This window comes from Drosophila hydei, unplaced genomic scaffold (genome assembly GCF_003285905.1).
Source record: "Drosophila hydei strain 15085-1641.00,03,60 unplaced genomic scaffold, DhydRS2 tig00000001-arrow-pilon, whole genome shotgun sequence".
Lineage (NCBI taxonomy): Eukaryota > Metazoa > Arthropoda > Insecta > Diptera > Drosophilidae > Drosophila > Drosophila hydei.
In genome coordinates, this window is record NW_022045643.1 from 1,482,904 (window position 1) to 1,499,938 (window position 17,035).

The window sequence follows — 17,035 nt, forward strand, 5'->3', positions numbered from 1 at the left end:
GGCAACAGTCAAGAACTGCAATTTAGTTTTTAGCTTTTATATCATTGTGTCGTATATTATATCTTAAAAATCAGCATGCTCTTACAATACAACGTTTTGGCTGTACATGCCTCTGTCTCAAACAAATTGAATGAGTTTATACATTAATCGTTATGTACTTTTTTTTTAAAAAAAATTTACTCAGTAAACATTCACAGCTTTTGCAATGCCGAACAAAGATGAAATCGAACCGATTTTGCTTTTCAGTGCGTGAATGCGATTTCAAGTCACTAATACGATTAGTTGCATTATACGATTACATTGAACATATAGATAGATTACTATATATATACACTTATATATATGTATATATGTGCGAATAAGAAAACTATTTACAATTATTCATAGACTTGAGTGCTACAAATACAAATTCATTGAGAACGCCTACAACAACGCAAACGCTTCAACATTCGCGCGCGACAATTAAATCTTATACGAGTTCTAAAACTACGACCTTAAACTGATTGGACGCGTGATTTTTTTTTTTCTTTCTTTTGTTTTAGAGTTTACGAATATCGAAAGTATGAATTATGATTACGCATGCGTACAAGCGAGTGTGTTTGTACCGAGACATACTTAAAAGCCTACACAAAAAGTTCATATGGAATACGCTTATTGAGAGAGTTGAGCATTAGCCAGGGCCAGGCTCAAGCGTCGCCGGCTAAATTCGTCCCACGACGGCCTTGTTTTTGCGCGTGGGCTGCACTGATAGAGGCGGCACGACCAGCAGCTCCGACTGCGTGGATGGCGAATTGCTGCGCATGCTGGCACAATCCTCATCAGCTACTTCCTGTTAATGAGCATTGTATATAGTAAATACATATATTTCTATATACCATTAGAGCTTACATTAATATTGGTGCAGCTGGCCAGACGCATCTGCGCCAGCTGCGAGGCGGGCGTCAACGAGTTGGTGCTGCCGAATGGCGATGTCATCATTGTGGACACTGCGCGTTTCAGCTTGTTGGGGGTTTTGTTAAAGGAGAAGGCGCGTCCCACCTGCCAAATTACAAAACAGTGTTTTAGTTGCATATGATTATCTTATAACTTAGTTAACGCACCTTTAAACGCGTCTTGGCAGCCAATTTGAAGGCCTTGCTCAATGTGCTGACATTTACATCGCTGATGTCCACCTCCAATTCGAGCGAAGTGCGGCTCAGCATCATTTTGTCCTGCACAAAAAACAATAAGTTCAATCTTTCATATAGTTTATTGGCTTATCAAATACTCACGGCATCTGTGCGACACGTATGCGCTGCAATTTGCATGCACAACTTTTTGAGATAGACCAGCTTATCCGTTTCCTCGTCAATGATGCTGAAGGTGTAGAGCTTCTCCTTGTCGCCACGCTGCAGCAGCCCAAAAGCACGCGGACTGTCCGTAACATCGATGACAAAGCGTATCGTATTCAGCGATATCAATTTTATGTGTTTGTGCGTTTTGGCCGTGCTGGGCGATTTGGCCGTATTGAAACCGCGCGAGCGGCGCTTGCACAGCTCTATGGAATCGGAGAACAAGTAGAGCAATAGACTATCGCCACGCCCACTCAGGGAATCGGATAGCTCGTTGACCTCACACTTGGAGATGAAACTGCGATTGGAGCTGACCAAGTGCGCTGGGCAGCCATCGATGTCGTTGAATATGTCAAAGATGGCCATGCGCGACTCTGTGCGCCGTTTGTCTTCGTTGATGTGCAGCGTCACCTGCTTGATGGCCTTGAGCGCCTCCTCGAGACGCGCATGATCTGCATTACTGCCACCGGTGTGCTTCAATATATCATTTAGCAGCAGGCTAATGCTGGGCAGCCGCTGCACGGGCCGGATCATGAGATCCTGCAGGCTCTGCCGACCACACTCCGGCTTCGTTTGATTGATCTTGAGGAAGGCGTGGAAGCGTGGATATTCGCGATCACAATACTGCAGCTGTTCCTTCATCTGCTCGTAGAAATTCACATAAGGTGGATAGGCCTTGATCAGCTCATCGCGATGCTGTATAATGATATCGCCGATGAGGCAATCCTCGCGCCAATTGGCATGCAGCTTGCGCAGATGCTCCAGCATGCTCTGATGCACCTCGTGTATGGGCAGAAAGTTGCCAAAGATTGATTTGATCTCCGATTTATTAAGCAGCGAATCATTCGTTTCGGCCAGCTCTTCCAGTTTGTTTTTGAACAGCTGCACGGAAAGAGAGAGAGAAGGATTTGAGTATTGCTTGGTAAACAATCCTAGCGATTGCTCTTACATTCAGAATGGTATCTAGGATGCCCACATAGTTGGATTCCGTGGTAAAGAAGTCCATAAAATGATTGAAGCGCATGGATTTCTTGGTGGGCGTGGCCTCGCTAACCTCTGGCTCCACGTGCAACAGCTTATCATTCTCCAGTTTATCAGGACTGGCCGTGCAGTCAAAGAAGCTATTCGAGACGGACAACAGGCCAGCATCTGAGACTGAAGATCGTCGCTTGCCCGAGCCCAAGGGTGTGCCCTCCAATTGAATGCGCTGTGAGAAACGCTTCCGTTTCCGCTTATTAAAGCTAATGGGCAGCGAGTCGCGACGATCTGTGCTGGGCGTGTTCGTAATGCTATCCAAGTACTGAGGGCAGATTGATTAACATTTGTAGTTGGCACCGGGATTCGATTGCACTTACATCGCCGAATAGATAGTCCATCTCATTGGCATAGCCATTCTGTATGGTATACCAGAACCAGTCCGATTTCAGGATGTGAGTATTGTGATTTTTGGGCTCCGGCTTCGACACAGTCGTGTGCTCATCCACAACCTGATGGGCGGGCAATAGATGCATAGATCAGTAAGTGAGTCCAGTTCAATTTGATTGCCATTCAAGCAAGCAAATAAACAAAAGTATAAACAATATGAAAATGTGCAATGTGAGCAATGTGATAGAAATAAAAATGTTTTGTTTGTTGCCAAATGCATTCAATACAATCTTAAATCAAGCGTCTAACTAATTCAAATCTATTGTACAGTTCACAAACGCAGCACCAGCAGCAGAGCAGAGCAGCACAATAAATGATATACATAATAGCAGCTGTATCTGTATCTGAATCGGTATCAGAATTTGATTTTGATTTCGATTTCAATTTCGATTTCGTGTTCAACAATTTGAACAAAATATGACCAAACAAAACATTTTTAATGCACATTTTTGGCAAACACTTTGAAACGGGCATAAAAATCGCAAGCAAAACAAAGATCATAAAACAATAGAGTAGAAAAATATAGAAAAAGCAAATAAAATATGAACTTGTTTATCTCAAAAATTCCTGCCATCGAATGTACTGAAACATTTGTGCAAATATTTGTTAGTCTATACCAAGCGCCCAGCCTTTATGTACATTATGTTTATTTGTTATTATTATTATAATGTTTTTCTTCATTTTTTTGTTTTTTTGTTTTTGGTTTTTTGGGCATTCTTGAAGGCATTTTTAACATTTATTCAAGCGGAACGTGTGCTGTTGGTTAATATTTATTGTGCTGTTGTTGTTGCGTGTGTGCTCGGAAAACAGTTGGAAAATAGAGACATTAGCATTAGATAGAGAGAGAGAGAGAGAGAAAGATATTTAGCAGATCAAACACCGCACCCAAATTATGACTTAAAAAACTACAGAACATAACCATAAACACAATTAACATGTAATTTAATTAAATTTGTTGCTTCAAAGTTGTCAAATTTGGCCTGAAAATGGTTAAAGAAGAAAGACGTGATCCGCAGCTCGTTAAGCAGCTGAAAAAATGTTGCAAATGCGCGACGAATTAAACGAACAAAAAAATAGCACAAAATGTTTCAATGCAAAGGGCACAGCGAGAAGCGTACGAAATAGAGAAGTTCACACGTAAGATGAAGCCAAATGGAAAGGAAAGAAACTGCTTAAGTTCAAATGAAAAGTGATCGAGGCTCGAGAGGATCTCAAAGTTCAATTCGAGAATCTTAACATAGTTCAATGCGAGAATCTTAACAAATGTTAAGCTCTAGAGTTTATCGGATAGAAGTAAGTTATATTCCAAGCAGTTTTTTTCTAAATAGCCTAACAATGCCCTATAAGAAGTCTATGCTGTGCCGTTTCAAAGTGTTTCCAAGCTATTAGGCTTAGGATATTATCCATTTAAGTACCATTTGCTCGTCGGCAGCGCATGTCGACGCTGTCAGCTTGGGCGCATCCGCGGGCACAGCGTTCAATGATGATGTGGTTTGTGATGCAGATGATGATGCTGAGGTGATTGCTGTTGCAGATGAGCTGAGTTTCGAGGGCAACAAGGCTGAGTCAGAGGCAGTAACAGTAGTAGCAGAGCAGGGAATGGCGTTGACTGTATCTTTGGCAAGGACATTGGCATTGTTAGTTGTTAATGTTAGGGAGCAACTGACAGCACTGGCGCCTCCGCCCACCGGTCCGAAGAGACGCTTTGCTGTTTTCTTAGTGGCTGACGCGCTGCCACCGACGCCAAAACGTTGCAACGGTGCTTTTGGCGTCTTGAAGCCGCTATCCAATGGGCCACCATCGGGCGTGGCCTCGCGCTCGGCACGGCGACTGCTGCTGCGCGTAATCCGATCGCAAATACTGCGCAATGCTTTCACTGGCTTCCGTATGGACTCATTCAGCGTGCTATTGATGCTGGCCAGCGAGCACACGGAATCATCTGCATCAATTGTCTCGCTGCCCAGAAATGTGGATGCATCGGCGACGGCAATGGAGCTGCGACGTGTGCGCAGCGTTTTGATAATAGGCGTGCGATCAGCCACAAAGCTCATGGAACGCTTCAGCGTGCGCGTTATGGAGCCCGTGCGTATCAGCTTTGGTTTCTTGGTGCTTGCGGGCAGGGCAAACGAGTCCACAGACATCAGCGAGACACTGTCGAAGCTGTCGCGTTTGCGTTTCAAGTCATTCTCAGCTGCTGCGGTAGTCAGGTCATCCGTTTCCATGTCGCATTCGTTGATTGTGTCGATAGTGAGCAGCTTGGCAGGCGCTATCAGGATGGGAGACAGTCTCTCCGCATTGCGTTGAAAGTCGTCAGCCGCTAAGGGGCTGCCATTGCAGCTGGTGGGCGTGCCGGCGGCTATAATAAGACTCGACTGTTTGCTGCTCTTCGGCGTGCTGGCCTGCACGTCCTCTTCATCCGCCGAGTCGGGCAGCGGCAGCTCCTCCGGCTGCTGCATGTCGCCCAGCTCGACAAACAGACGCTCATCGAAATGAATGTCATCCAGTTCCCCAGACTGATTCTCCTTATCAGACACTGGCTGCCGTTGCTGCTCGTTCAGTTCCTGGTCCAGCAGCAGCTGCTGCTGCTGCTGCTGCTGATACTGCTGGTGCTCAACCTCATCAGCTGAATCTGCGTCAGTTGTGGGGGACTTGGGGCTGCTGCATGTTTGGGTTTTAGTGTTAGTGGTGTGGTTAGTATCAGTGCTAGTGCTAGTAGAGCTAGAGCTAGTGCTTGTAAGGACAGCGCCCGTATTGGGCATCACCTGCAAGATATATACACAAGAATCAGCCATAAGACACACAAACAAACAAAACGTTTAAGCCAAATGCCAAAAGAGTGAGTTGCATGCAGATTACAGCGAGAAAAAAAAAACAATTTAGGTGGAAAAAGAGCCGCAATTATTTGGGGCACAGAACTCACGACATGCGAGCACTCCGGATCGTCCAACTCGGCACAGACGCCGCCATTCTCGAGCAGCACATCGACCATGTGTTGATGCTCCTCGGCGGGGAAGCCAAAGAAGCAAATCTTCTGTCCCTCGAACGCCTTCAACCTATGCGCCTTAGTGAAGTTATCCTGCGTGGCCTCAAAGCCTAACGAATTGCGAGCCGACCAAGCGGCATACACCCAAGCGGGACGCACAACCGTCAGACGAAAGGTTTTGGCGTATCTGCAAGTTGAGAAACAATTAATATAGAAAGTAAAGACTGATCTTAGAACTGAGCTTTGCGCTTTCATCTAGCTTTAAATTAAGCATGATGCCTGCCTAGAGCTAGAGCTAGAGCTTTAAATCTGTGCAGGATAATTGATCATATTTATAAGAACTCAATATGGTAGAAGCTGTAAAACTGATGCTATGACTGACATTTAAATAAGAGTTATAGTAATAATGTCTTCAGTTACATATAGATTTAGAGTTTTAAAACAGCTTTAGGTCACTCAATGAGTGAATATTTAAAGTTATGCTTGAAGTAATTCTCTATTTGATTGTATTTATCTTGACTAATGCTAGACTTCATAACTTTCATTTGTGAAGCTTTCAATAAAGCTTTAAGATCTTTACACAATTTATCATTATTGAATCTTAAGCTTTAAGATCTTTACACAATTTATCATAATTAAATCTTAGATAAGTTTCCTTAATGCTTTCTTCTTCAAGTCTACACAAATGATTATGCCTGAAACGCTTTGAGTCACTTCTTTAGCTGCAGTCCTTGCAGTTGTGACTTGATTTGCTTTCCGCTTTATGCTTATTCCACTAACCCTTCTATAGTAACTACTTACTGATACTTCTCGCCGCCACTGTGATTGCATATCAGATGCGTGGTCTTCGTGTTCAAATCCTTTTTGATGCAACCGCCCATGGAGTGTATGAGATTCACCAGCTTTGTCTGCAATCAAAGATATTCATAATTATATTCGGATCTTTTGGGGGAATTTATTGAGCTGTTACACTCACCAGCTCATCCTTTTTGCGTATGCCCGTGAAGCAAGTGACTACGCCGCGCATCGCATAGTTATAAATGGGCCTGGTGTTCTGGCCCAGCGTCTGTTTCATCTCGGCCGCATACTTCAAAGCGGGTGGACCCAAAATGCTGCAATGCAGAATGTGAAAAGAGAGCGTGAGAGGGCGAGTTGTTGAGAAAGAGAGATCGTTAAATATTTATCTGGCACACTTTTGAGTTATGCAAGGCGATTTTTGTAATGCCCCAATTGACCTTGGCCGTTGCGGCGCTGTTGCAGTAGCCATATATCAATTATTCGAATCACTCAAGACTATAAATCGGTTATAGGCGCTTTCAATTGCACAAACAGAGACAGACGCGAGCACAGCCGTGCGATCAGGCAATCGACGAGTGACTGCAACTTAACAATTCCCCTTTCCAGAACAGTTGCGTCGCTCGGAAACAGAGACAACGACAGAGGCAAACAGATAGATGGATAGATATACACACGCGACACCAGGTGGCAATTGGCTGGGTATGTAAACAACAATCAAAAGCCAGACGAATTCCCACTGAACTTTGACTGGAACAAGCTACCTCAAACTGAACCCCAACCCCAACCACAGCCACAGCCACAGCCACAGCCACATCTCATGCAGCAATCAATTTGTTTAAGGGCTTTTTGTTTATGACGAAGCACATGCCAGCCAGGCTGACTGTACAGGCTGCTCTGACGGGCATCCAACTGGCCACGTACCGGAAGTTTTTATAAACAAATCAATCGAGCGGAAGTGGGCGGATGCTGCCTACGGACTGCGTGGCCGCCCCCTCTGCCATTCTGTGCGGCTCCCTCCGCCTTATGTATTTATGATATTTTTAATATTGAATTTAATTTATGTACAATGCATTCATCATTCATTCATGCGTTGCGGCTAGGACATACGCTACATTCTGCCATTCAAAATGGGCTTGGTCAGCAGCAGCAGCGCAACTTGTATAAATATTCAAATTACCAGGAAATTAAATGTTTTTTCTTTTTTGGCAAAAATTATTGATTGAATGGAAAGAGCTAAAGATTGACATGGGACTTACTTAAGACAGAAGATGAGTAATCTGAGAGCTCTTTGAATTTTAATAAAATGTGAAAAAAAAATGGAAGTTTAAAACGATTTTTAATAGTTATATCAAGCCTAGTTAAGTTTCATTCTTCTATGCATAAAAGCTTTCTTTCTGCTGCCTTTTCTTTAGCAAAAGCTCGAAAAGCTCAGAATATTTTAAATAATTTTCATAAAAATTTATATATTATAAGAAAATGATATATGTAGACTTAGCAACAAGCTGGCATATAGTAAATAATCGATTCGAAGAAGCAGCATCTCAAGATATTTAAGAGAAAATCTGAACTAGGTTAAGGAAGTGTGCATGTTTAAAGAATAAATATAGAAATAAATCTAGAGATATTTAGCATGAAATATTATATTGAAGCAAAGCAAAGAATTGCTTAGCTCAGTTAGGATAGCAATCAATGTACGCATGCTGAATACCTTTAAGTTAGGCATTCTTTTACCCCTGCACGAAATTGGCACAGTTAGCTGCATTCTATGTGAAACTTGGCATATCTTGGTAGCTGCCATGCAGCAAAAGCTTTGGATTTTGTTACTCTCACAGTCGATTGCACAATGCATTTCGTTTCAGTTTGTTGGCATTACGAATAACAGATTTGGAAACTTAAGACTTGTTTCACAGAGCACAACTAACACGCACTTCAGTTTCACTACGATAAGGCGAGACTTCTCACAGCTTTCACACGCACACTCTCCAGCACCTGGCACTTACCACAAATAGGTTTCCATCTATGTGGAAGCGGCACACACAAATGTTTAAGCAAACGCTAAGTTTTATGGTTCAGCCTAGGCTGATTGGCGCAAACTGATATATATTATATTTGAAAATATTTATTGTTAATATGGGAAAAAACGTCTTGATGATTCTAACGGCACAGCTGAAACTAAACAAAAACACAACTGTTGCCGCGCCGTGAACTGTGGAAAATGATTGAACCGAATGCCGAGCGGCGGCGGTGGCTGCGACGGCGACGGCAGCTGCGAAACGCAATGGAATGAAAAATTGTGGAAATAGAAAATGCCACTTGATGGCACACACTCAAGTGCCAAATGCCAAACACTCACACACACATGCACAGAGAGAAAAATGTTTCTGTAAGCTGCGCAAACATAGAGAAACCCGAAATCATAAAATGATAAACAAAGAAGCGTAGAAAAGCTGCGTGAGCAGGTGCGACATTTGAATTAGTGCAAATATTTGACAATACAATATATAGAATATATATTATATGTCAGTGGAATTTCGTAGAACAAACATATGACGGAGCAGAAGGAAAACCCAGGCGCAATGCTTACTCAATGCAGAGAAATGCGCAGCGCGTGCTGCTCAGCTGAAAGATGAAAGAGTGCTGACCTCCAGATCGAATATATATATGGATATATATTATGTGTTTACGGATTATGGGCAATCCATGAAGAACTTGTTGCTTGTAAAGTGCGCTGATCTTTAACACCAAAACAAGCACAGCCATAGCCACACTCGAACTTTGCGAGGGTCAAAACTATAGAGCAGTCAATGACAGCAGAGGCGCTGAGCAGTGCAGCATCCCCCATGCCGCAGCCCCAACCCTCACACAAAATTAATTAGCCATGCTGGAAACTTATAAATTATATGGACGCACAGCTTGTCTGTGTATCTTATATATGTATCAAAAAATATTATAAAAAATATGTAGTTTATATATATTTTTATTTTCTGCGATTTGAGGATTTTCTCATTTGTTGTTGTTTTTTTGTCAAGAATTTCCGACTTGTTGGCGACGCTTTTCACACTTTGCCATCGTGTTCCACATATAAAACATTTTTTATAGAATCGTGGCGCCAATAGATTGCTGCAATATGACGCACCCCCGCAGCAGCCCAGTAGCGCACCTCCCACCCGCTCCCCCACATCATACATATGAATGTAGGCATACATGTATATAGATACCCACCTCTGCAATCATGTGAACGCGCTAGCGATTCATTTCGATTTCATTGGAAGTACGCAAAGTTTTTGGCTTAACGAATTCCTTAGCAAACAAAAAAAAAAAGTTTTTCATGAATTTTCTGTTAGCAAATTTTCATTAAGATTTTTGTAGCTGAATGAAAGAGTCCCCAAAATAGGCAATGCCCCAAGGGGGATGCCAACATGCAAGCGTTTTCTTATGATTCAGTTTCTATATAAATATATCTCTGAGTACTTTTAAGTGCATAGAGTAGATCGAATATTTAGCCAATGCTGCTGTGTCACAATTAACAAGATCTTTTTGGCATCAATTTGTGCGACTTTAAGTGGCTGTTAAGTAGGTGTGGCTGTGTGTGTGCGTGTTCTGAAAAGCCATTCAAGGAAATTTTTCTCAACAGCTGTCGGCCGCTTTGCATGAATTTTCGCGGAAAGCACCAAAAAGTTTGCCCGAATTCTATACACAGACAAAAGTCCATATGTTACATGGCAATTAGTACGAACTTCTATAGAAGAAGGGCTTCACTTTAATTGGAATCAGAGACAGAGAAGGGGTCACATTTACACACACATGCACATATAGTGATATAATTGTTTTATAATGGAAAACGAGTAGGGATGTTGCAATTGGCAGGGACCGACTACATAATACTCGTACCAATATACTCTTTTCACTTTTCTAAATAAGTGAACTAAAGACTAAAAGCTTTCTATTTTAAACAATCTGGCAACACTAAAATTAAATGTCCACCTTGTTAAGTTGGCTGTGCCACACATAGGATTTTCAATCTGCATTTGCAATCTGTTTACAGAAAACTTGAGTGAGTAAGCATTGCTTCCGACAAATGGCAACAAATACGTTTCGAATATTATGCTCAACTAATTGGCAACTATTTATAAGAATTGTGATGAATTTATTTTTGAGCAAGGGGCCATAAAAAATCAACCAATTATATGCTAAACTAGCTAAAAACAGTTTTATGGCAAAAAAATAAATAAAATGAAAAAAAAAGATCAGCAAAAGAAAACACAAACAAACGAAATATGAATGAAATTTTGGCAAATAAATAATACTCGTAAGGCCCCCCGTCAGCTTCCGTTTCTTCTCCAATTCTTTTTTACATAATTTGTGCGAAAAGCAAACTAAAAGGAAAAGAACTGATGTTTAACATGAAAGCAAAGCCGAACAGGCAATAGAGATGCTCCCCTTGCCATGCCCCAATGCCCCAGCTACCATATGCTATCTTTCCTCTTCCATCTTTCATCTTTCATCCGCCATTTGCCACAAATTGCAAACCCACAACAAACGCATTTGTTGACCTTGAATATGATCGTAAATAAATAAAACAAAAAAAATTATTATTATTGTTAATCTCTAATGAGGCAGAGACCGTGCATGTTTTTTGTATGTTTTTATACCCTGGAACTCATTGAATATGTGCAAAGGGACTAACAGGCTGCGATCTAACTGGGAAATAAATATATTTTTTAAATCTGAATAAGAATCGATAGCAACCTTTGGGCACATTCAGTTTAGATTTGACAAAGTTAGGCTAAGTTTCAAGTAAAGAACTCAGAACTCGGGCGCTTCACATTTTCGTGCTTTCAGATCTCAGGAGACATTGTGGAAACTGTCTATGATATATTTGAGAAGAGAGACGCTTAGCTTAGGGTATCTTCTAGTCGTACACTCCCCATTAAAGTGCTCTATAGCCATTGTTGTTGTTGTCTTGTTTAATTTAAATGTGGCTATTACTGCGCAGCGGCTAAATTAATCAAGCGTGGAAGAAACTGTCGCGCAAGCCTCAAATTTGACAACAATTTGTAGCAAATTTGCAGAAAACCAAAAATAGAAGCGAGACAGAGAGTGCTCAACTGCAATGTACCCTGCAGACATGCCAAAGATACGTTTGTAATTAATAGGGAATTTCTACTCAACTATTGATAAGTCACTTTTGTATGTGGCCAAAAGGCAACTTCGTTTTAACGGGGCTCTCACATCTGTCTGCTCGCATTTCAATACACCTTCTAGTCATGCAAAGCAACATTTACAGGGTATACAAAATATATTGGAAAGCGAGAGTTGTCAACGGATTTTGGCTGTGGCGCTGTCAATCTCAACCCTCTGTGCAGGGGCGTTTGGGAGTGAGGCAGAGCAGAGTGCACATGCGTATGTCTCAATTTCAAATTTGGCTGCTGTTGGTGCTCCACTCGTGGCACTCCGTGACGCCACGACGCGTCTTATTCAATTTGCTGACATTATGTTCAGATGTGTATTTATAGACGCCAAAGATCTGGCTAAAGTAAGATACACGACAACAGAGAAAGAGTAAATGGAAGGGAAACACTTACCATTCCTTTTGCTTGTGTATGGCATCGAAGATCTCGTCCTCAAAGTCCTGCAGCACATAGAATGTGCGCCAATCCATATCGCTAATGATGTCCTGCCCCGTCTCCGACTGAATGACGGGCATGCCAAAACTCTCGGCTGCCTGCAGCGTCTCCGCATCTCTACCAGCCTCGCCCACCAGGCAGATGCGTGTGGGCAGCTTTGACATAATGGACATCTCTGCAAAATTCAGAAAGGCAAACGACACACCAGGCATTAGTACAAGTGATGCTACTTGCTATATATAGCTTGAAGCTTATACTGCTGAAGTGTGCAAAGAGGGCACAACTGATGCGACATAGCTCAGGAATGTTTCTTTAGTTTATCAGCCTTTGCTCAAATACGATATTCACAATTTGTATGCAAAGTAACGAATCTAAAAGATCTATGGGAGATTTCTTATTCATTTATCTTAAGTAGAATCAATATTTGGGAACTTAATTATGTAATTTTATAAAATATGAATCAAAGTTTAAGTTTAAGGAATGAACTCTGAACCCATTGAATTTAAGCTGTTTTTGTTAAAATTAATGTAACAGGCAAAAGTAGGCGTGCCAGATCCCATAAGGTATATATATATGTTGCGTATGATGATAGATTCTTCATCTATTTGCATAATTGTCATAACATGGTTAGGGTATATCCTAGTCTGTCACTTCCGACTAAAGCACTGACTTGCTTAACTATAGTTTTATACAAATACGATATTCAAATTGCATAATTTCTGCTTTACAAATAAATCAACATTATTTATAATTATTGTTTAGCTTTATTTCAGAGAAATGTAAGTTTTAGCTTTGTTTTCCTACACAAAGAATTCCACTTGAGGTATACTTGGTTTGGCTTTGCAAATGTTTTGTCTATTGCTGAATAATTACACATATTTGGGCTGAAATTGGAATATTTTGATAAAGGCATTTCAATGATATATAAAGCATAGGAACGTCTGACACGCGAACAGATAGAGAGGGCAAGAAGGTTCTCTATATCGGGGCCTGCTATGCTTCTTGCTAACAATCGTTATATACAGGTTCAGGGTTAGTCTATATTCAGTACCTATTCTAGTTTAGTATAGTTGGAATATAGGAAACAAATTAGCCTCTAAATTTAATTACCTTTTATATTTAATTACTCTAACTTGAAGCTAACATTTGATATACTGTGAATCTATCACAGCTAAACATGTGATTTGTTTATAATTGATGAGCTTGCTTGGTTGCCTTCAACCCTCGCACACGCCCTCTTGAGCAGCGCACTAAAAATTGTTAAGTACACTTTGTTCAAGTGCAAGAGTAGCAGGAGGAGATGGAGGAGGAGGAGGAGGAGAGTATTCAAAGTTTTTGGCGCTATGATTTATGGCCATCACAGTTTTTGTTGCTGTTTTTGCTGTACATTTGTTTGTTTATGCAAATTGCGAACTGTTGCGCAAAAAGAAAACAAACAAAATGCAAGACAAAATAGAACCAAGAGGATCTCTCTGAAATATCTCTCGGTCAGCAGCCATCCACAACTGAATGAAGGGCAGAGTCGATTATTTAGACGCAATTTTGCGAGCTGTTGACATCAATTTTAATTGTGATCGCCAAGTGCTGATTGTTGCTATTAATATTATTGCTTGTTGTCTATACCTAGCCGCCCGACCCCCGTCCCTGACCTTCGGCTCATTGCCATCATAGTTTTGACAAGCCAACGCAAAGAGAAAGAAAATGCACCCAATCCAATCCCACCGCCCACACGATGAGCTCGCTCTACACAAGTTGTTCAAGTGCACACAAATTTTCCAACAGCCGCCCAGCCTCTCAGCCTCCCAGCCCAGCCCCAGCTACCCTAGAATTGATTGCACATGCAGTTGTGCATTAATTTTATCCAGAATTGTGCAGCTGTAACTGATGCCAATTGCGCTTTTGTATCTCTCCGTCGAAGCAGACGCGTCGCCACTTGGGCAATTGAACAAAGTCCAGACTATCTCTATCCCCGCCATCACTCTCTCTGGCCCATGCAGCATCCGCTTTCACAGTGGGGAATGGACAGGAGTTGTTGCTCTTCTCGTCGCCGCATGACGCATGAAATTTTTAGAATAACTAAGTTTTACAATGGAAATTTATGGTCTCTATAGATATATGTTGTAAGTAAAATATATAGTTTGTTATGTTTACAAAAGTTAACACCTCTTCACAGTGGAATCCATGAAAATTATTAGTCTTCGCATAGCAAATGAAATACTTGAGGCAGTCCAAGCAACTGCGTTAATAGGAGAACACAGAGAACATTCTACACTACATTTATATATATATATATATATATAGTCTCCCATTTATTTATCGTATTACTATAAAAAGCACGGCTAAGAATTCAGTCATCCAATATTCGACTGCAACAACCATTTAAATGCACAAGTTACTTATTTCAATTACATTCCCAAGAAATTGAGCTAGAAACATATTTTTTTTATATAATCATTATAAGGTAAACACAACTAAAAGTATTATGACTGACGACAGGGGAAACTATTGAACGAAAAGATAATATTAATAAGGAAGTTCTTTGTACTTGCAGAAAGCTATTACTAGTTTGTTAGATCTTATAAAAATCTGTTTAAAATGGCACATACATTATGTATATGCAAAACACAAATATATATTATAGATATATGTATATATTATATATAATATAGATATATATATTGTAGATATATTATATATCACTTTCTGCTTGAATTCAGAGTTTCTCTGGTCTGCTTGAGTTTGTTTGCGCCAAATTCCTTAGAGTGCAAAAACACGTTCTGAATTTCAATTTCAATTTCAATTAAATTGCGTACCACAAAATGCCCAGACTGAAGTTGTTCGATATGAAATATGTTTGCTGCTTGTGAGTTTCGTTAAGAACAACCCTGAAGAACACTCAGCCGTGTAAGGAAATACCTGTAAAGTCCTCATACACTTGACATAGTGCGGCCTGTTTGAGATGCGTCTGCTTGACTTCCTCCTGGGCTGCGTATGTGAAATACGACCAAGCCTGACGACGAACCGTGACGAAATTTCGCTGCTTGCTGCATGCGTTGCCAAAGCTGAGCTGGGAATGTTGAGTTGTTGCTGCCACTGGCAAGTGCAACATGCTGAAGCTGATGTTTAAGGATCAAACTCTGAACTGCAACTAAAAGATAACCTGACAACTTAGTCAGCGGAAGCCACAGGTGTTCGCCCCCGGCGAAACAGACACAAATGCAAATACATGACATTAAGGGCAGAGTGCGAAACGACCCTCACAGGTGGTGGCTAACAGAGGGAAATAATGGCTAGCATTTACTTCTCTTCTTCTTTTCTCTTCCTTGGGAAATTCCCTTTGCCGTTGTCTGCGCCGGTCACTCTACTACTGCCTCTTCTTCGTTTTCGCTGGCCCCTTGCCAGAGCGACATGATGAAAAACTAATTGAGTGGCATATGTATGATGAACATCGTGTGGACTCTAGTTTTGATATTTCGCTAAAGGTTTTTTCTTGAAAAGACTCATCAAAGTGGAATCTTGTAATAAAATTACGTTGTCAGCTGGCAGAGCCTTGGCTCAGTACGTTGCGACGACGCAAAGGCCTTCATAGACATACACACACACACACACACTTATGCATATATGCAGATGCGTTTGTATGTGTAAGAATGCCATTAACATTGAGCAGACAGCCGAAAACATTGGCATGTGCGCGCTCCCTGTTAAGTATGTATACCCGGAAAGAGGGAAGAAGGACAGGCAGGGGAAAGCAGACATGCAAACGTGTGGTAGGTAAATCACTAGGCTCTAGTAACAATAACAAAAACCAGCAAGCGAAACAGAGAAAGAGAGAGAGCAGAGGGTGAGAGACGCACGCAATTTGTTGGTTGATCTACCTACTGTTAGGCAGGCAGGCAGCAAGGAACTTCGCCGTGGCGGCTGCGCTTTTGGTTATTGTTTTTGCTGGGTACAGTGCCGGTTCGTTGAGTGCGCAGCGGGGCGAGGGGTGCGCACATTTTGCACACACATTTTTAATACGCGCAAATCATTCACAACGACACATAAATATGTTTCACACCGAAATAAATTTCAAAAAGTTAAAATAAAATAGCTTAAAATTCCCTGACTACAACAAGAAAGTACTAGCAAAGATATTTATTTGCTGGCAGTGACATTTTTTATGGGTGTGCTTAACGCCTGCGACATTGAAAAATTGAAAATTTAAAGAAAAAATAGATATTTATATAGAAATAAAGACAAACAGCGGATGTGAGGCAAAACAGCTGCTATTGCCCTACTCTTCAATGCTATATTTCTGAAACTCACCTGTTTTTGATTGCTCCTCGATGGTCTCCATTTCGTTTGAATTGCATTCAATTTTGGACACTCACACACACATACACTTAGAAACAGCTTTCGTGTTTGATTTTCTTTGTTTTATTATTTAATGTTGGTTTGTTTGCTATGATTTACTCATAGCTTGAATACTGCCCAATGCCAAAGCATCTTTGTTTTTGCACAATTAAATTGAACAACGCGTCGGTTAATTAAAAAGCGGCGCGCAAAATATCGCTGCCAAGCGCCAACAGTCACAATTTACACACACACTTACGCGTAAACGCACACAAACGAATTCCACCGAATGCAGCAGTAGCGGCAGCAGACGGCGTCACTTTAATTTAGCACTTTTTGCAATCCTGTTTATAATTTACTTAGCATACACACCATTAATTGCACCAATGTAGATTGTAATTGTTATAAATAATTACATTGCGCCTTGTACGTGTTTTAGTTTTTACTTTCTTTGAAGCGCGTCGGAATTAAAAATCAAAATCAACGGTCAAACACGTCCGGTCGCACGGCTGTTCGTCTCGCTTTATTTTACATAAATG

The 17,035-nt window shown here is 41.2% G+C and overlaps 1 protein-coding gene across 3 annotated transcripts; it reads right to left on the bottom strand.

Annotated features, from left to right (window-relative positions):
• Nucleotides 1-18: 18 nt before the first annotated feature.
• On the bottom strand, nucleotides 19-17,035 carry LOC111603072 (protein ECT2). Of its 3 annotated transcripts, XM_023320529.2 has the most exons (12): nucleotides 16,470-17,035; nucleotides 12,123-12,339; nucleotides 6,716-6,851; nucleotides 6,541-6,647; nucleotides 5,677-5,926; nucleotides 4,172-5,518; nucleotides 2,687-2,818; nucleotides 2,281-2,631; nucleotides 1,272-2,213; nucleotides 1,101-1,211; nucleotides 889-1,038; nucleotides 19-829 (listed from the first exon to the last, which is right to left on the bottom strand). In XM_023320529.2, the coding sequence occupies exons 1-12, from the start codon at nucleotides 16,498-16,500 to the stop codon at nucleotides 701-703; spliced, it is 3,903 nt and encodes a 1,300-aa protein (XP_023176297.2). In that variant the 5' UTR covers nucleotides 16,501-17,035; the 3' UTR covers nucleotides 19-700. The 3 variants fall into 3 exon arrangements, with proteins under 3 accessions (XP_023176297.2, XP_023176299.2, XP_023176298.2); XM_023320531.2 differs by lacking the exons at nucleotides 4,172-5,518; nucleotides 16,470-17,035 and adding an exon at nucleotides 15,081-15,322 and having other exon boundaries at nucleotides 20-829; XM_023320530.2 differs by lacking the exon at nucleotides 4,172-5,518 and having other exon boundaries at nucleotides 40-829; nucleotides 16,470-17,033.

Bases quoted from the DNA above. Each gene is read 5' to 3' on its own strand.
- LOC111603072 (XM_023320529.2), bottom strand. From the start codon at position 16,500: ATGGAGACCATCGAGGAGCAATCAAAAACAG. The intron at 12,340-16,469 runs GTGAGTTTCAGA...TGAATTTTGCAG, and splicing joins CGAGGAGCAATCAAAAACAG to AGATGTCCATTATGTCAAAG. The intron at 6,852-12,122 runs GTAAGTGTTTCC...TCTGCATTGCAG, and splicing joins ATACACAAGCAAAAGGAATG to CATTTTGGGTCCACCCGCTT.